Source organism: Aspergillus niger (genome assembly GCF_000002855.4).
Source record: "Aspergillus niger supercontig An01".
In the NCBI taxonomy this organism is placed as follows: domain Eukaryota; kingdom Fungi; phylum Ascomycota; class Eurotiomycetes; order Eurotiales; family Aspergillaceae; genus Aspergillus; species Aspergillus niger.
In genome coordinates, this window is record NT_166518.1 from 2,072,300 (window position 1) to 2,091,182 (window position 18,883).

Here is an 18,883-nt window from a genome sequence, read left to right on the forward strand (position 1 = left end):
GGTAGAATTTGGTCAACACCAACAACGGCGCGTCCCTGTTCACCACCTTGATTTTGGTGGCCCTAGGCTCTCCGCCTTATTTGGCGTCAGTTCGTGCTTTTCAGGTCTGGATAGCTTCGCAGATCGAGGCAACGAACAGTGACTGGTTTAATTGTATGTATGATTGATCTAGATGGTCAAGATGTTGATGTTGAGAATGGCGAGAGGCCGAATAAGCAGCAGAGCCAGCGAAAGATCTGGTGGGGTCTGGCTACAGTGAATGTCTAGAGCTTGAGAAAAGATTCCACTTCACCCATAAATCCACATTATATGTGTGGAACCCCAATGTGGGCCATAGCAGTGAAAGCTCCAGCACGAGAGTGGCGGAGACCACAACGAGATGCGCAGGTTGGACTTGGTTGGATAAAAGCTATGAATTCTATCAGGAATAATAAACCATATAGTCTAGCTACTAGCTTTTGTAATTTTGCAGGGCCCGGGATCAAATATAGTTGCTTTTACTCGACAATCTAGAAGAAAACCTCCCAGACCATGTGCGATTTCGCTCGGAGTATGTCCACCTCTGCTGCACCTTCACTCAAAGAAGGAATATCTTCCACATATTGTTTTACCTCTGCTCTATCATTCGCTTTCAGTCGGAGAACCTGTCCAATTTGGCTAGTTAGCCTTTTAGGTTTACAGTACAGCGCTCCCAGTCAGCTCACCTTTCCTTGCTGTGGATGGACCACATCAAATACCTCTTCCGCTATTCCTCCTGTCCCAGACAAAAAGCCATCAGTCATTCGGTGGACCATGAGAAGAAAAAGAGAATGTAGCTCTTTTACATATATCTTGGTACTTACCTTTCCAAAGCTTCACGCAGTGCAATGCATCTCTCTCCCCAAACATCGTATCATAGGACGATGCATCCCTTGCAACAATAATAACATACCATGTCACACACGGATCCGTGGAAAATGGCTGCAGGCGTTGCACTGGCTCACAGTCAAGATACTTCCCTCCTTGTTGGAAAAGCTTTGACACCGAGGTGAAATTTCCAATGGGAATGACCTTGGCATCAGAAAACCCATGTCTAATCCACGGAACCTCTTGCTTGATGGACTCGGCCCGTTCTGGGCTTTCAATGCCTCTCCAATGTACGACCGCCCCGTTGACCTTGTTTTCCTCATCGGTTATCGAGGGGAAGAATCGAGTGGTTTCTCCACTTCTGGTCGAAGCCCAGGCAAATTCAGACTCTTGTCGAAGTAAGGCTGGTGGGGCGTCGTCAAGGGTCTTCCCTTCCTTAAAAATGTCGTAGAATAGATAGTCCATTTTGGCAGGATATATGATGTTGGTCCGATGAGGTCTGGAGTCTAAGCGGGGGATAGAAGAACATGAGAGCGAGAGTTTCTTGGTCACGGACTCTCGTTTGCAGCGTGTCACTTCACTGTTCGTCAGATGGAGGTTATCTTGATATACACCCGTCCGTCCTCCGCGGCGCTCCCAACATGATGCGATCGAAACTGGGGCCGGTGGGGGATCGGCAATCAGCCCTATGCCGAGCCGGCGGGGTGCATGTGCTCTGAAGGACTAGTAGTAGAATTCAAGGATCTTCCTCAAATCTTGAGCCGAGTTATTGATGTTATTGATCCCGACGGGGCCGAGGGGGCCGATGGGGCAACAATAATCTTGCAGTAGGCGTTACAGAACAAATAGTAGGTGTCAATGCACGAATGCAGATCTCCTCGAGCCTGGTGTACAAGAACCTGCTAGAGTCAAGACTTCTTGCTAGGTTTCGCATAGCCTGGCAACTCTGGGCGTAGTCCGGGATGTGGAGACCAAATTAAAATGCATACATAAATTCTCGAGCTGCTCATTTACTTCGGCTCTGCCAAATCAGAAACGGCTACTACTACATCAAGATGCACAGTGTCGCCGGTTCTCCTGACGACCCAAAGGTATCCTCCATTTTCTCTGTAAAACTGTCTTCCATTGTAAGTACTGAGTACTAAGAAGCAATAGTGTTGGAGTACTCGACTCCGCTGCGCTATCCTGATGAACATTTGCGCCTATGTCTTCATTGGGAATCTGTATGCAGCAGGTCTCGCCACTGGCTTTGCTCCACTGGCTCATGACCTCGGCGTTGAATTCGACACGCTTACTGGCCTTGTCGCCTGGGCTGTATCTGCACTCGGAATCTCGAATCTCTTTTGGATGCCGACCGCAATGTGCATCGGTAAGCGGCCGGTAATATTGATCTCCATGATAGTCTTCCTGGCTGGATGCACATGGAGCATCAAAGCAACTGGTTTCAGAGATCTGCTAGCTTCCAGAATCGTGGCTTCATTTGGTGCGTAGTACCTATCGTTACTGCTATATAACGCGTGAGCTCCCCTTGATTGGTGATCTAGGGGCTGGGTCTATCGAGGCTCTTGGGCCATCCGTTATCGCCGGTAAGTGAGTACGGCTTGACTAATCTTTAGTCGATTGACATGTTACTTATGTATCCTTGTATCATACAGATCTCTTTTCGGAGCGGTACTTTGCAACCGCCATGGCTCTCTTCGCCTTGTCGCTTTGTGCTGGATCTCAAATCGGTCCCATGATAGCCGGCTTTGTTATCGGCAGCAAGGGCTGGAGATGGTTTTTTATTGTTTGCGCCATCCTTGGTGCAGTCAACTTCTTGGCTTCGGTCCTTTTTTTGCCTGAAACAACCTTTCGACATAGTTTGACCGAAGATGGGAATGTTCATGCCGCTGAATTCGAAAAGGAAGCGAAACAAAGGACTGAACACAGAGAAAATGAAACCTCACCCAGAAGTTACTGGGAAGACCTGATATCAATTAGAGATCGCGGTCTCGAGCCTGAGGGACTCAAATGCTGGCCTGGGCAATTTTCCCTCCCATTCCGGTTCATTTGTGTCCCTATTGTTTTGTTTGCGACAATCGCCTATGGCATCTTTCTTTCTGGGTTAGTGGATTTATACTGCTGCTCTTACTCCCTCCTCTTCCTCCTTTTACTTCCCTGGTGCTGCCATTTGTCCTACCTATTACACAAATGATTTTTACAGTAGTAGTAGTAGCAGCTACTACTAGTACTCACCCCTACTGATATCCATATACTACACTATACAAGCTGACTGGCAAGTACCATCCCAGAATCGTCCTCATCTCCGCCATCAGCCCCCAATTCCTCTCAGCACCACCATACCACCTATCCTCATCAGCAATCGGTGTATACACACTCTCCTCCTTCCTCGGTATCGTGATAGGATATCCCATCGCCGGCCCCTTAACCGACCTCCTCTCCAGATGGGCTGCCGCCAGAAGATACACCACCAATAACACCCATCACCCAAAAGACCGCATGCCCGCACTCATCATCCCCTTCCTAGTCGCACCACCAGGCTTAATCCTCTTTGCGTATGCAATCGCAAGCAGTAAATCCTTGTACGTCTCTGCCACCGGCTATGCCATGCAAGCGTCAGCCTTAGTCTTCGTTCCTTCAGTCACCATGTCTTATATCATGGATGTGTATCCGCAGTCAGGAAGCGAGGCAATAGTACTTATTAATGCGGGTAAAAATGTGGTTGCGTTCGGAGTGACGGTCTCTGGTGCTGATTGGGTGGATCGTGATGGCATCGTCCGGGTTTGTTGGGAGTTGGCTGCTGTGCAGTGGGTGGTTTTGGCGTTGGCTCTGCCGCTGTATGTCTTTGATTCTGCTGTGAGACGGTTTGCGGGGCGGTTTGTGTAGTGTACTACATGTTAGTGATCTGTTTTTCTTTCTTTCCTTAAGTTGACTAAGTTGACAATATTTAGTTATGTAGATTCTGAAGTGAGCACCGAGTCTTCTTTCGCGTAGTATAGCATATATTCTGTTTCTATCTATCTCGATTAATGTACTTAATTTGGCAAAGCCAGTATCGTGAGTGATTTCCCCCCTCCCCACTTCACGAACCAGTCATATCCTATATTTAATTCAATTTAGTGCAAGAGACGCAGCTCAGCTGCGGGGCCGATTCAAGGATCAGGAGGTGGGTTTACTTGTTTACTTCCCCTGTGATTGACTGCCACATCCTAAGTATCTGCAAGACATACTCGCAACGTGGTCTGGTCTGGACCCCCATACGCCCCGCATGACTGTTGATCTTGCTTGACACCAGTATGCACTTCGTCTAGTAGGCTCGGAGTTTAGGACTTTAGGTGCCTCTTAAGCTTTCAGGGAGAGAATATCATGTCGGGGGAGGTGCGGCTGAGCCCGCTCATGTGCCAGCCATGGTGGTAGGGGGGGGGTTCTAATGGGTTAGTATGTAAATTTGGTAGGTCTGAAAAACAGGTAGCAGGATCTTCCTGTGGCTGCTGGGGAAGCTATTTCTCCGATGAACTGTTTGACTTGTGTTTTCGGAAACATAATCCTGGGACGATTTCTGCCGTCACTAGGCAAAAATACCACACGTGTTGGATGTACAATCCGCCGGTGATATCGGAGACTGTGGATGATCATCGGGGAATAACTCCGCGAAGCCGAATGTATGGTCTTTGCTCCGGGGTGTTTCTTAAAATCCCATTGTTGTTGAAGCCTATGGCAAGCACACTCAGTATGTCCCAAAGGAGATCCCATGACGTTCCTGATATTGATGGCCGTGCTTGGTGGCTCTGTAACCCGAGTTTCCGAGACATGGAGGACGAAGAGGATCGGAAATCTCGATGAAATGAGATGACATCATCGCGCATTCAAGCCTAGCTTTGGCCTCCACGGCTTAGCTTGGTTGTATCTATTGTAAGTTAGTGCCTGGATGGTTGATTCGGTGGCTCATCCTTGGCTATTGTGCGCCGATGATCTGCCATGGTACTGCCCAAGGTAGGTAGGTGTATCGCATGAGCAGCTTGCGCTAGTAGCTGGTGCGCTAACGTATAATGGGCGAATTCACAAGCCGTACGTATATGTTTGGTCTGTGTTTTAGCTTCGTGACCTGTGTACGAACCTTGGGCTGTGCTCATTACCCCGGATTCTAGATCGACTTGATTGCGGTGTCGCCTGAAATCCACGAGGGGGGTCTTCGGACTACAAACACATCCTCGGTTGCGCTGAAAGCGGACATCCAACTTGAATTCTAGTTAGTCAGTAAATCTCCAGTTTGACTCACAGTATCCATTTGTGAGGGGGACAAAAATCCCGCGCTGTCGAGCCAAGACCACCAGCCTGATCCAAGCGCCGAAGCACGCGCCAAAGAACTCAATCCGTTCTAGCAGCCCCACCAATTGTCTCTGCTTTCAGTGCTTTGTGCTTGTTGGGGAATTATTCGACACGCAAAGAAAAACCAACTAGTTTATATGGGTAAGAAAACAAATATTGGTCCTGGAACATCCGAAAGTTTCCCGAGCCACTTACATCCACCAATTTGCGTTCCAATTAGAGCGAGCCACAGTAAAATGCTCAAGGACCAGTAGACGCTTTGGCTTCTCGTGGCAGGGCTCCCTCATGGGTTGTCGCATGTGGCTATAGATTGGTGCAGGTGGTTGTGAAAATATCAAGGTAGCATGACTTTCTACGCGTCGCGCTAGAGCGTGAATAAATGTCCACAATGTAGTATTCGGTTAAGACTGCCTTGGCTCCCTGGTACCATCATATTGGTATTATTGATATTCTTGGGCGACAGCTATAGCAAATGAGTAGTGCATTTCTTCCGTGCATATCTACGCAGTAGTTTATCCTGGTTCCAGCTGACCGGGATCAATTAGTCACCTCGTTTGGTGTAACATGACTCTGCCATACTTTTGGAAATCATGTTTCGCATTCGAGAAATCGTGATGGGATGTCAGGTAAGCTGGTCGTGTCTGTCAGATGAGCGCCAAAGATAGCTTAGATTCTAGTTATCTTGCCATGTGAATCGGTGCGGGTGTCAGAACACCACGAGGCGATCTACTATCGACCAAGAAAGGAAAGCAGCAAGGCGCTGTCATGTCGGTCCACGAATAAGGCAAGGTAAGCGACGGGTGAGCACTGGGAAGATGCAGAGAGTGGTACTCGGTACAAGAGATGCATTGGACGACTCTGGATGCACATGAGGTAGGGGAATTCCTGCCTATGGGGATTGATTATGCGCCCCCTCTCCAGCCCGATGAAAAGCGCGGGATGTCCAGAACTGGTAAGCCGTAGGGGAACCTGGAGACACGCTCGGCCACAACCGAAGAGCCTGACTGCGGGGGGGAGACCGAGCGCGGTTTCACGGATGATGGAGATTGCTACAACTGATGGATAAAATGGCCTGGTCTATCTTGGCAACTAACTTGAGCCGGTTTAGTGGTTAGACGCTAAGCCGCCCGAGGGACGCCAGCAAGGAGTATGGGTTGCCACCCTTGGGCCAGTGAGGTGCCCGGCTTGCGTCGCGCGCTTTTTCCCTCAGTCGGCCGGCGAGCTGAATGGTTATTCATTAGTACTTTGGGGTACCCCGTACCCGTCTACCCTGTCTGGTAATCTCCAGGGCTACGTACTATGGGACGGGCGCAGGGCACCCTCCCTGAAGGCAGCCTAATCGTCCCCACCAGACTGCTCCTCCGGATAAGCATCTGACATCCCACATCTTCACCCGTCGAGCGGGTAGCACCTTCCAGAACATTTGGGGTCAATGGCTCGAACATTGCAGGGAAAAGCAGCTGTAGCATAGTGCATCCATGCATCAAGCCGTGGCCGTCCTCTGGGGCCGATGTTTTCGGTGACCTTCGGCCAGGCCTCGGCCAGCGCATATCTGCCGTGATTAAGGTTAGTCCCAACCCCGGCGGGACTTCGGCCTGTATCAGACATCGTGGTCGGTGTTGAGGTCGGTGTAACTGCACACTCTCCCGGCGGCCTTCCTTATTGTCAAACCGACATGATGACTGCATGGTCGCAACTATCTGGTTGGTCCATCTGTAAGCCTGTAGCAAATAATACCTTCATCAGACGACTCAGAGTGACCTAGGGAGGTTCCTGGGAGGCACCAGGAAGCGGCTTGTTGAGCGAAGTGGAGCTTAATCGAACCGAATACCGACCGTGATTGGAGGAGACGGGCTCTTAGCGAGTGTAACCGCATGCACAAGGCCGATATTCATTTGATGCTCTCCCACGGAATCCCCGACTGCGCGGAGGGGGAAAGGTTTGGTCGGCATCAGACCAAGCTGACCAATTTGGAGACTAGGCGCCCCATCGACGAGAATATTACGGGACAAGACGAGACGGTCGCCCGCAGGAGTCTCGGTCGAGGAGGAAGAGTACCTTACCGCGGCGAGCAAATCCCTATATGGGCCAAGAAAAGCACATATGGGAGCTAATGGTTTTCTGCATATTCAGTTAATCTTATTGTCCTTCTCCTGAGAAACGATGTCGCTAGCTCAGCTGTGCCACACAACAATACTTTCAAGCAATCAAGCAAGGAGGACGCGATAGCAAACGCCCACGAGGCGGATAGAGCCGGGGAATGTCCTTACTGGAAGCGGTAAAGCGGTCGGTCCCTCTGTGCGGAGTCTCCAAAAACCCCGGATTCTGAATAATCAGCCCGGATCTCTCTTTCTTCCTCATATCAACGGAAAGGGTCCACGGGGACCGGACGACACCCGACACACGACGGCATGACACGGTAACATACCTCGCGATTAGCTATTCCGTCGAATGAGCAAAGAATATGACGATTAGATTCAGCGCACTCTGCCTACGATCCTTTCCGTTTTCCTTGATTTCGCCCACGCGAAAAGCCACGCGAACTGGCCGATGACGATGACTGCAAACGCCCAGATCGCAGTTAGCCGCCCCGGAGGCTCACATTCCTGCTAGCCGTCCGCAATCCACCCGCCTACCCAACGGACAATTTAATATTAACATACGCTTTATGGAAAACTACGCGATAATCACTGTATGATTCCTTTTAAGTTCCAAGCAGTGGACAATAACCAGAGAAAATAAAAAATGAATTGCCAAGTACCAAACAGTATATCAATCTCGGTTGGCTCACATCCGAGCTGGTCCAACCGCGGGTTGAAACACTCACCATGAAGCGACCGCTGTGCTCGGTTTCTCCAGAAACGGCTAGTCCCCTGCTCATCCCGACACCCATGACGGCATAGAGGAGGCCTCCGACCGTTGGGTGGAAACTGCTTACTCTTAGTATAATGATACCCATGTACTTCGAGTTAATCGGCTTTAGTACTCGCCTGAGCAGACGCGGCCCCCAATTCAGCCCCCCCGCTGATCGCGACGCCCACTCATCGTGGAGGTGGAGTAAGAAGTAGTCGGGCAACCCACCCACCACTCGTCATTTCATCTGAATTTGGTCTCCAAGATGGTGTGAGATGGTGTGTGCCTGGGGGAGGCCATGTGGGGAACGGTCATTCCTCCGTTGGTTGTAAGAGCCAATGGAACTTGCTGGACGATGGGTCCGGGGAGAGACCTCTTTTAGCAAGTGCTCTCGGACGCAATAATACTGTGTTCTGTGTCTCTAGAGATGTATCAGTCAGTCTCTGGATCCGGAGAGTGGCAGCTGTGGGGATCATTTTCCCCCTCCAGGCTTCTGTGGCTTAGGCCAATCAGCTGCAGGATTCGAGAAGCAGCTTCCTGATCGATTGCAGTCCTTTCAGGTCATCCTGAGCCAATCCCATCTTTTCATTTGTCTAATCCAGTGGGTTTCTCTGCTTTCCAAAAGTCAAATTGGATGGTACTTGTGTGCTCTGGGTGGTGGACTAGTGACGGAGTGCCAACGTCCCTACTAGTAGTAGTTAGTAGTAGTATCCCTCGCTGAACCTAGTAGCTAGTATTTGCACAGATGCTCTCGACTGGCCTGACTTCTCCCCGAATGGTAATAATATTACTTACATTTCATGTTCTCCATCGCCCAATCGGTCATTAGAAACCTACCGTTGCGACAAGTCGAGTCTCTGGAGGCTCCAGCTCTATTTAAAACCCCCCCTCCGCTTCCCCTCGTGCAACCTGCTGGTTGATCTCTTTTCTCTTCTCACATTTCTTCCCTTCCATTTCACTTTCCGTCCGCCAGCACATACATACCCCTTCCAGCCAATGACTCTGCCTCCCTGACTACGGATTACTCGTGTTGTTCGGTTTTGGCTTCTTTCAACTACTTTCAACCATACAGTTGTAGTCTCGACTGGTGACAGTAATTTGGGCTTAATACTCCCATAGAGAGTGCGAAAGTCCGTCTTTCCAAGATGGCGCGGTCATACTTGGGCCTCACAGGAGGCAAGCTGCAAATCGCTATCAGTGTCATCGCTGGTATGGATTTCTTGCTGTTCGGTTACGATCAAGGTGTCACTGGTGGTCTGTTGACCCTCCAATCGTTCATCAAATACTTTCCAACTATCGCAACCAACGGTGAATACTATGAGAGCTTGACTAAAGCGCAACAAAGTACCCAGTCGACTCGCCAAGGTAAGTGCACCATTTTGTGCTATGCTCTAATCATTGATTCAGCCCGCGGACTGATCTTTGTTTTTGTCAAGGTGTCGTTGTCGCTGCGTACAACTTGGGCTGCTTTGCTGGATCGATTCCCACAATTTGGATTGGCAACATGCTCGGTCGGCGCAAAACTATCTTCGTTGGTTCGTTTATTATGTGCATCGGAGCTTTGCTGCAATGCACTTCCTACCAACTCGGGCAATTCATTGTTGGACGCTTGGTTACTGGTTTCGGTAGGTGCAACGACGCCTTATGTCCAACTTGTGAGTTATGCAACTTATGCAATACTAATCATATACTTTGTCGGTAGGAAACGGCATGAACACCTCTACCGTGCCCACCTGGCAGTCAGAGTGCTGTAAATCCAACCATCGTGGAATGCTAGTCATGATTGAAGGTGCCATGATTACTTGCGGTATCACCATCAGTTACTGGATTGATTTCGGTCTGCTATTCGCCGATCCAAATGAGGTGGCTTGGCGATTCCCGCTGGCCTTCCAGATTTTCTTCGCCCTCATTATCCTGGTTTTCGTTTTGCCTCTTCCCGAGTCGCCCCGTTGGCTAATCCTCAAGGGCCGCGAGGACGAAGCAAGGACTGTCCTGCGGTCCCTCTTGGGCGACGCTGACGAGACCTTCATTGAGACGGAATTTACGGCCATCAAGGCTACAGTCTTGGAAATGGCCAAGGGTTCGTTCCGTGACATGTTCACCATGACCGAGGACCGCCACTTCCACCGCGTGGTCTTAGCCTACGTCAATCAAATGTTCCAACAGATTTCGGGTATCAACCTGATTACATACTACATCCCCGTTGTGCTGGAGAACCAGCTGGGTATGACCCTCGAAAACTCCCGCTTGATATCAGCTTGCAACGGGACGGAATACTTCCTCGCTTCATGGATTGCCGTGTTCACCATTGAGCACTTTGGTCGTCGGACACTGATGCTTTTTGGCGCCGCGGGAATGTCAATATCGATGGTCATCCTTGCCGTCACCGCCAGCATCGGTAGTAACGGAGCCAATATCGCCTGTATCGTCTTCCTGTTCGTTTTCAATACATTCTTCGCCATTGGCTGGCTGGGTATGACCTGGCTGTATCCGGCTGAAGTGGTGCCGCTACGGATTCGTGCTCCGGCTAACGCGCTGGCAACGTCATCGAACTGGATCTTCAACTTCCTGGTGGTCATGATCACGCCGGTGGCTTTTGACAACATTGGGTACCAGACCTACATCATCTTTGCGGTCATGTAAGTTCCTCATCCCCTCGTTCACTCTCCATTTTCTGGCATCCTCAGTTCTAAACTTTGAACAGCAACGCCTTTATCTTCCCCGTAGTGCTCTTCTTCTATCCAGAGACGGCCCGCCGATCCCTGGAGGAAATGGATCGTATTTTCCGCAAAACGACCAGTGTCTTCAACGTTGTCAAGGTTGCTAACGAGGAACCTCACATGTACGGCAAGCATGGTGAGCTTCTGCGTACGCTCGATGACGTGGAAGACGATGCAGTCCGTCGCGCCAGTGTGCTGAGCCACCGGGCAAAGGACATGGAGAAGGACAGTGACGAGAACACCAACAGCGTGAAGGCATAAGCGTACACGACTGTGCTTTCTTCTTGGTCCGAACTCTCAAGGACTATAATGATTTAGTGATTCAAACATGGGCCATACGGCCCTAACTACTGAGCTTCGTTTATACCCCGACTGTTTCCGTGTATTTAGACCGAGAAACATGCTAGTTTTGATCTTCACGCTTAACTTCGATTAACTCTTGCCCAACATAGCATGAACTAGTCTAGTCAGTAAGCTGTACATGCACTACATCTCATGATGAATAGCCCCTTGCGTGAGATGCACGGCCATGCAGCTGAGATGAAGGGATGTCATTGTGGACACTCCCAAGATATGAGCTTATCTTTAGCACCATAATGGAGCGATCCAGGCCGCCGTAATGGACTGGTCTAGAACTTATTGATGCTCTACTAGACATGACTCCGGGGAGCTTTAGAGATACGATCCTGAGGCAGCAGCAAGTATCGCGAAAGAATAAAAACTGATCAGGTGACGACCAGATCAAGTGGTGGCTACCTGCTCCGGCAGCTTCCCCAAGAACATAGTTGGCCTTCATACCAACACATCATTAGATTCGATGAACTCTTAGCCATCTCTCGTCCAGTATTCACACCCTGATCCGGTTTTAAAGTGAGCGGATCGAGACGCATGATCCCATTTGATTGATAGTGAGCATAATGTGTCCTCATACTGGGTTAGTAGTTCTGCTATATCTCACAAGGCTGGTTCGCTATTTAGACATTTGTACATCGTACGCATCTTGCAGTCCTCTCGTCCGTGGGCCGCAGTGATAGAACTATCAAACTCAAGGAGCCTCTACTAATAGACTGTGTCTGCTAGTGCTCAAATCCTGCATATTGATGTTAGTGTCTCAGTCATTCCTCGTTTACGCATATGTACGACGAAGCTTTCGATACTTGCATGAATGATATGGATTCGGAGGAGGAGTGGTCCCTCGTTTGATAACAAGGTGACACGAGTCGCTCCGATAACCGACTTTTTTTCCTTTCCCCTTTTTGGATGGCATACATAAGCATAGCATGTTGTACAGACAGTAGCTTTCGGGCTAATCTTTTATGGGCTTGTGCTTGCTGACTCTTGGTTGGGGAAGTAGGGGAAACTGCAGTTAAACCGGATGGTGCATCTTTCTTATTAACTGTTCTGCATATCTGGGATAGCAGTATTATTCTCCCTGCGAGTATCTACAACAGCAGAACGATTGAAGGACTAATTATTAGCTGGCCATGCGCCAGGCGCAATCAAGATGCAGCATCCGTCAGGTTCGCTGGCTGGGTATGTGATGGTTCTGTCCATCCTTGGAAAGGGGTATTTGCGCCAGGGAGATAAGCTGTTCTTCCCTATACGAAGAGGATACTGTGCCAAGTCCTTCTAATTCCCTTCGTTTCAAGCATAGGTACAAAAGGACACAAGCCTGTCACTATCTTGGAAGGAGTCAAGCTTAGAGACTGAATAGAAGCTGAATGCGCAGAGCAGCGTCGACTTCTAGAATGTCGTCGGATTATGGTTCCCCGTTTCAGGCTCGTTCATCTGCTGCCCTTGACTGGGTGGAGCCGGTCGGTGCCAGTTTGTCTGCTCGGTCTCACCGAGGTCCAGGCGTCAGAAAAGGCGGAAGGGCGCTGTCTAGACTCTCTATCAATTGACAGAGAACAGGAAAGAAACGTTGGATACGCCCAGAAGATTGGCTCACCGGGCCATGGATTCAGTCACCGACCGGTGCAACAGAAAGCTGCAGATCGAACGGCAACCTCGATGACACTGCAGGATGCAGACCTCTAGCCGGACGAATGGAAAGCACCGACATCGGATTGAAGCTTTTTATCTTTTAGTGTTGGGCGACATCGTTGAATATACTAAATTGGTATTGTGATTTCTCAATCTGGGGAAGAATAGTGACTCATTGCGGACTGAAGGAGATCGGTTGGTTAACTAAAACTTGTTGAGTGCATCAACCGCGAAAGTGGATTCGTCCGACCGTCGGCTGCCAAATCCTCCTGGAGCTGCTCTGGATCCTCTGGATTCGTTCCATGGCAATAGTTTATCCGCCGAAACCGTCGCTGTTCTCGTGAGGATCGACTCTTCTCGGGCCATCGTTGGTCCGCCTCAATGTCTCTCGCGTCTCCGCTTTGTGTCTGCGGTTCTTTTTATCAATCGCTTGGCAATTGCCTCAGCGCAGAGCTCATTCAAGTACAATCCCACTGTCCCTTGCGTTCTCACTTCTTCTTCCCCTCTTTCCTCTGAGCGAGCTGCGATTGACCTGATATTGTTTCATTTTTGCCTTTCCAGCATCTCATCATGGCAGACTCAGTTCAGGTAAGTTTTTTTAGCATCCAGACTTACTAGATAAAGTCGGTCCTCCGATCCGTGCACATGCACATGCTCAAAGCTCTCCCCGCTTTTTTTTTCTTTTCTCAACGCTTGACTCAATACCTGCAGCATCCACCCAACTAACCAGACATGCAATTTCCTCTAGGGCTGATCACTACCGTCTTGATCGTTTATTTCCGATTTCTCCCACCGTGACACCACTGGCCACGAAGCTTCGTCAGTGCGGGGTGTCCAGCTGCATTGCTTGAGCGATCCTTATCAGCCACTTTATACCCTTCGTCTCCCCACCATTCTTCTCGCTTTCAGAGGAACTATCGTCACGCTCACCCTTGTAAGTCCCAGGCCTTAGCGTCGACGATGTCTCCCCGGATCTTGCGCTAACAATTTCTCTCGCAGCAGTTCCAGCAAACACTCTATCATGTCCTTGATGGAAGCGCCATCCCAGGCCCCTGAGCCGGGAAAGGACCTGAGCGCAGAGGATATCCAAGAGCGATCATTAAGCAGTCATGACGGCGACGTAGAACCGAGCAACGAACCCGATGTTGCGGAAATCGAGCGCATTTACAGGTCCGTCTCATCTCCTCCCTAGGTGCGAAACACACCTGACCTTGAATAGGAAATTGGACTTGCGTATCATCCCCGCATTCTGGGTCCTCTACTTCCTTTGCGCAGCAGTGCGCTCCAACGTCAGTCTCGCGCAGACCATGAATACCGACTCCGGCCACGATCTTGGCTCCGTCCTAAACGCTTCGCCACACCAAATCTCTACGGGTCTGGCGCTGTTCTACGTGTGCTACGTCGTGTTTGACCTTCCGTCCAACCTCATAATGACCCGTCTGAGTCCGCACGTGTGGATGAGTCGCATTGTCATCAGCGTCGGTGTCATTGGCAGTTGCATGGCCGCTATGAAAGCCGCATGGAGTCTATAGTTCGTCCCCCACTCCCCTGTCTCTCCGCGCAACAGCAACTAACAATCCCAGCCTCCTCCGTCTCCTTCTAGGCATCGTCATTGCAGGCATGTGGCCCGGCATGACCTACTACCTAACCCTATTCTATCCCCCATCGCGAACGGGCAAGCGCATCGGCCAATACTACACCGCAGCGCAAGTCTCCGCCGCAGTAGTCGGTCTGGTATCAGCCGGATTTCAAGAAATGGACGGCGAGCGTGGCCTCGTCGGCTTCCAATGGATGTTCCTCGTCTACGGCGTAATCACCATTGCCGTCGGCATAGTCCTCCTCTGGTGGCTACCGGACCGACCACTCGCGCCAGGAGTTGAACCCCCACGCCGCAAATACCTCTGGTGGTTCCCGCGCAGCCCCCCAGCCCTCACAGGCCGAGACGCCGAAATCCATTACCACGATCTCAAGCGCGTATACCACCGCGCGCAATGGACCTGGATGGACCTCGCCCGCGTCTTCATGGACTGGCGTCTCTGGCCCCTCCTCATCATGTACTTCGGCGTCGTGGGCGTGGGCATTGGCGTCCAAAGCTACGCCACGGTGATCATCGAAGCAATCAACCCCTCCCTAAGCGGAATCGACCTGAGTCTTCTCTCCGCTCCGATCTGGATCGTACGTCCCTCCGCATCCCCTCCCTATATCAAACCCACCCACTAACCAACCTCCGAAAACAAACAGATGGACCTCATAGCCATCGTCCTCGTAACCCCCTTCTCGGACCGCTTCCACCGTCACCGCGCCCTCTTCTTCTCCATCCCCGTCCTCCTCCAGATCCTCGGCCTCCTGCTAACCACCTACGCGGGGACCGACACCAACTCGTGGCCGCGCTACGGAGGCCTCCTAATCGTGGGCTTCGGGCTAGGCCCCACCGTTCCCATCACCATGACCTGGACAGCGGAGGTATTCCAGGGGCGCCACGGCGAGGTAGGCGTGGCCACTGCGTCGGCGGTTGTCTCCGGGTGGGGTAATTTGGGAAGTATATTGACGACGTATGCGCTGTATTCGGGGTGGAAGAGCGATTACGAGGCGCCGGGCAGGGCCAAGTATCGGAAGAGTAATCTGGTCATGGTGGGGATTTTGTGTGCGAGTATTTTGGCGGCGGTGTTGATGCAGGTTCTTGTGAGGGTGATTGATGGGAAGGAGGGTGGGGAGGAGCAGGATAAGATTGTGGATGGGGCGGCGAGGAGGGAGGCGAGGCAGAGGGGGTTGGATGGGTTGGGGCAGGGAATGTTTAAGTTTTGGAAGAAGTCGCGTTGAGTTGGGGAATGAATGGGGCATGTGAGCATTTGGGGGGGTGGGGTCAGTCTGGGGGATCATCCATCTCTCTTTGATGAGGGTGGTCTTTATATCTATATACTATACACGATCATGATCACTATATGTACTTAATGCTAGTCAAAAATTGTTTTATTAGTTGTGATTGCCAGCAGCAATACCGCAAGTTGTCTAGATGCAGGGGAGAAGTTTTCATGTCCAGCCCGTTGGGCAATGATTGTATTGACACACTATGTTACTGTGATAAGTCGGCCATTAATCTATTCTCTGATCCTTCCGGTGTATGCCTTAGGCACATTCCACCAGTTTATTTTCAAGTGACTGTCGGTTCCTCCGAAGTCCTCTATGCTTAACGTAACACATAACCCAAGTAATGAAAGAAAACGAAATGCAAAACCAGCAGAGGGTAAGGAACGCAAGGCGAGCTCTGGCGGAGAGTAAATGAAGAGTCCCGAACTACCAGCTGAAGAATGAAAAAGAAATTCTATGTTTGCTCCCGAGAGTGCCAGGCTGCGCTATTGTCCACCTCCCTGTCGACGCCGGAGGGTATACGAGCGCTAATATGAAGTGTATTCACATTTTCAAACGGTATGTAACGCATTTAGTTGCCACCCATGAGCTGGAAAAACAGTCAGTCATCTGCGTGATCCATGTAAAACTCAGTAGAACTTACAGTCTCAACAATAATACCGGTGATCTGGTAGGGGCAGGCGTTACTAGCGGGACGACGGTCCTCGAAGTAACCCTTGCCGTCCTTGGCGACCTGGCGGGGAATACGGATGGAGCCACCACGGTCGGCAACACCATAGCTGAACTTGTCGATGTTGCCGGTCTCGTGACGGCCAGTGAGACGCTCCTCGTTACCCTCACCATAGACAGCAATGTGCTCAACATGGCGGGCCTCAAGCTTCTTCATGGCGGCCTCAATGACCTTCATACCGCCCTCAGCACGCATCGAAGCGGAGGAGACGTTGGTGTGGAGACCGGCACCGTTCCAGTCACCCTTGATGGGCTTGGGGTCGAAAGAGATCTTGACACCGAACTCTTCAGCGACACGGTGGAGGAGGAAACGGGACATCCAAAGGTGGTCACCCACTGCAAACACAGTTAGTATTAATGCACTCCAAATAGCAACTGGCGAGGGCCAACTCACTCTCAATGCCGTCGCAAGGGCCGACCTGGTACTCCCACTGGGAAGGCATGACCTCAGCGTTGATACCGGAGATCTTGATACCGGCGTACAAGCAGGCACGGTAGTGAGCCTCGACGATGTCACGGCAGTAGACCTTGCCGGTACCAACACCACAGTAGTAAGGACCCTGGGCACCGGGGAAACCACCGCGGGGCCATCCGTAGGGCCAGCCATCAGTGCCGAGGAGGGTGTATTCTTGTTCCAGACCGAACCACCATTCTTCCTTGGCGTGGATTTCCATCAGACGGTTGGCCTCGTGGCGGTGGTTGTACTTGTTGGGGGTTCCATCGGAGTCCCAGGTCTCACAGAGGACGAGGATGTTGTCACCACGGCGGAAGGGATCGGGGAAGATAGCGACGGGGCGGAGGTAGACATCGGAGTTGTCACCAGGGGCCTGACCCGTTGACGAACCGTCAAAGTTCCATTCGGGGAGCTCATCGACCGATGTGACAGGCTTGGAGAGAGTCTAAAGCACAATGATGGGTTAGCCCGAGACGCGCTATGTCACGTGCAACGGGTGGGTGCAGCCGGCGCGTGCAGGATCGAGTCACCGTGCGCAGGGCTTATCGGTGTTCGAGGGAGCGATGATAACGACGGGTCCCTCGTCGCAATCCAGGACACGTCCGACTCCACACGCGTGTGCCATGAATGAAGAAAGTCGAGTGAATGGAAGAAAAGTGCTTACCTTGGTCTTGCTACGGCAGCCACCGACAGCATCAATCCAGATGTACTCAGCCTGGACGGTACCTCGCTGGTCGAGGGTCATGTACTTCATGAGCTGTTTCCAGCCAGTCAGTATGGCATTTTCCTCAGAACCGCAAAGCGGCTGAAGAAAGATTATGCAAGGTATTAATGAGAAGATGAACGCACATTCTCCGTGTTGGAGATGACGGTTGCTTCACCAGAAGACTGTGGCGAAAAAGTGTGAGTCAGCGAGTAAGTTCTAGCAAATCTTGGCAGGCAAACAACGCAACTGAAGCCAAAGTAACAGATTGGGAGTATAGCATTGAAAGGACATACCATTGTGAAGTGTGTGTGTGTGATGTAGAATGAATTAAGATTCTTTTTTGTGGTTATTGAGCTTGCTAACGCAAAGCTTGTTCAAAGACGTTTGACTTTGAATTTGTGATCAAGTCCAATGACGATATAAACGCGAGACAATCCAAAAGATTGGTCAAGAGCAAAGTGATAGCGAGAGAGGGGAAGGACCCAGAGATATAAGAGAGAGAGAAGCGTGGAATAAAAGATGGCGGAGAGAGGAGTGAGGAGGAATGGAGATTGTAAGTCAGCGGTTCAGTGGGTGGGGAGGGATATCCTTTAAATTTAAGAGAATCAGGAAGGCGGGCTTTTGCTGGGGAGGGGGGCAAAAAAAGTCCCAGACAAAAATGGATCTGGAAATTCACAAAAATAACTCTGAAAATTACCGTCACAGCTTCGGGCTGCGTTTCGGTTGCTGGGCATCCGCTTTCGTATTACACTTTTCTTTCCCACCGCGTCCGTTTCGCCGGATACACCGATCGCATTCAATATGCGAGGGAGTCATTCTGGCGATCCCCTTCACATTATGTCGCATTTGCTGCTTTTCCTGTCTGTTTCATTGGATGCACTGCTCCATGTGGTGATCAATTTTATGAATCAATTTTTGTTGCTTTGCTCTCAAGAGTGAAATGTAACTCTGCCCATTACCCAAGTCAGATTTCACTGACACCAGATGAATGCGGCAAGGCTGCAGGTTAGACCAGGGTTTGTTACGCCACTATTTCCATCGCCCATCCATTGTAAGGACTAGACCCAACACTGGCTTTTTCGATATCAAGTCTACGTACGCCGGTCTTTTTCCCAGCGTGGGCATGTCCGCGCTTGCTAAAATTCACGCAAGACTTGCTAGTGAATTGATTCATCATTAACGGTGAAGTGGCAGGATATTGCATTAGCCATGGAAGAAAAAAAAAATTAAATGGGATTGTCAATGCCGTGTAATTGAGACACCTGTCCACCGATATGCCTATCCGGGCTCAGAAAGAAACAATATTACCCAAACGGGTAAAATGGATGCACGATTGGAAAAAGTTCCCCCGTCTTTCTTTTCTTCTTTTGTTCTGCGAGGGCAACTTCCGTGGAA

The 18,883-nt window shown here is 50.6% G+C and overlaps 7 protein-coding genes across 7 annotated transcripts; 4 read left to right on the forward strand and 3 right to left on the reverse strand.

The window, feature by feature from the left end:
• Positions 1-509: 509 nt before the first annotated feature.
• On the reverse strand, positions 510-1,311 carry An01g08750 (hypothetical protein; the record flags this gene model as incomplete). Its single annotated transcript, XM_059750136.1, has 3 exons — positions 510-644; positions 705-852; positions 932-1,311. 3 exons carry the CDS (start codon positions 1,309-1,311, stop codon positions 510-512), a joined length of 663 nt encoding a protein of 220 aa, XP_059599701.1.
• A 723-nt stretch (positions 1,312-2,034) lies between these two features.
• An01g08760 (uncharacterized protein) lies at positions 2,035-4,689 on the forward strand (the record flags this gene model as incomplete). Its single annotated transcript, XM_059750143.1, has 8 exons — positions 2,035-2,215; positions 2,249-2,329; positions 2,391-2,432; positions 2,502-2,949; positions 3,138-3,683; positions 3,798-3,813; positions 3,967-4,012; positions 4,322-4,689. The coding sequence occupies 8 exons, from the start codon at positions 2,035-2,037 to the stop codon at positions 4,687-4,689; spliced, it is 1,728 nt and encodes a 575-aa protein (XP_059599702.1).
• A 1,597-nt stretch (positions 4,690-6,286) lies between these two features.
• An01g08770 (hypothetical protein) lies at positions 6,287-8,068 on the reverse strand (the record flags this gene model as incomplete). The annotated part of the gene is made up of 5 exons (XM_059750152.1): positions 6,287-6,397; positions 6,474-6,888; positions 7,000-7,296; positions 7,839-7,876; positions 8,003-8,068. 5 exons carry the CDS (start codon positions 8,066-8,068, stop codon positions 6,287-6,289), a joined length of 927 nt encoding a protein of 308 aa, XP_059599703.1.
• Positions 8,069-9,173: 1,105 nt separating this feature from the next.
• Positions 9,174-11,009, forward strand: An01g08780 (uncharacterized protein; the record flags this gene model as incomplete). Its single annotated transcript, XM_001389263.3, has 4 exons — positions 9,174-9,393; positions 9,465-9,653; positions 9,731-10,667; positions 10,733-11,009. 4 exons carry the CDS (start codon positions 9,174-9,176, stop codon positions 11,007-11,009), a joined length of 1,623 nt encoding a protein of 540 aa, XP_001389300.1.
• A 2,743-nt stretch (positions 11,010-13,752) lies between these two features.
• On the forward strand, positions 13,753-15,551 carry An01g08790 (uncharacterized protein; the record flags this gene model as incomplete). The annotated part of the gene is made up of 4 exons (XM_001389264.3): positions 13,753-13,901; positions 13,951-14,262; positions 14,315-14,906; positions 14,973-15,551. 4 exons carry the CDS (start codon positions 13,753-13,755, stop codon positions 15,549-15,551), a joined length of 1,632 nt encoding a protein of 543 aa, XP_001389301.1.
• A 619-nt stretch (positions 15,552-16,170) lies between these two features.
• An01g08800 (uncharacterized protein) lies at positions 16,171-17,784 on the reverse strand (the record flags this gene model as incomplete). Its single annotated transcript, XM_059750167.1, has 6 exons — positions 16,171-16,188; positions 16,243-16,664; positions 16,723-17,227; positions 17,447-17,587; positions 17,632-17,670; positions 17,782-17,784. The coding sequence occupies 6 exons, from the start codon at positions 17,782-17,784 to the stop codon at positions 16,171-16,173; spliced, it is 1,128 nt and encodes a 375-aa protein (XP_059599704.1).
• A 223-nt stretch (positions 17,785-18,007) lies between these two features.
• An01g08810 (hypothetical protein) lies at positions 18,008-18,498 on the forward strand (the record flags this gene model as incomplete). The annotated part of the gene is made up of 2 exons (XM_059750173.1): positions 18,008-18,041; positions 18,194-18,498. The coding sequence occupies 2 exons, from the start codon at positions 18,008-18,010 to the stop codon at positions 18,496-18,498; spliced, it is 339 nt and encodes a 112-aa protein (XP_059599705.1).
• Between the last annotated feature and the right edge of the window lie 385 nt (positions 18,499-18,883).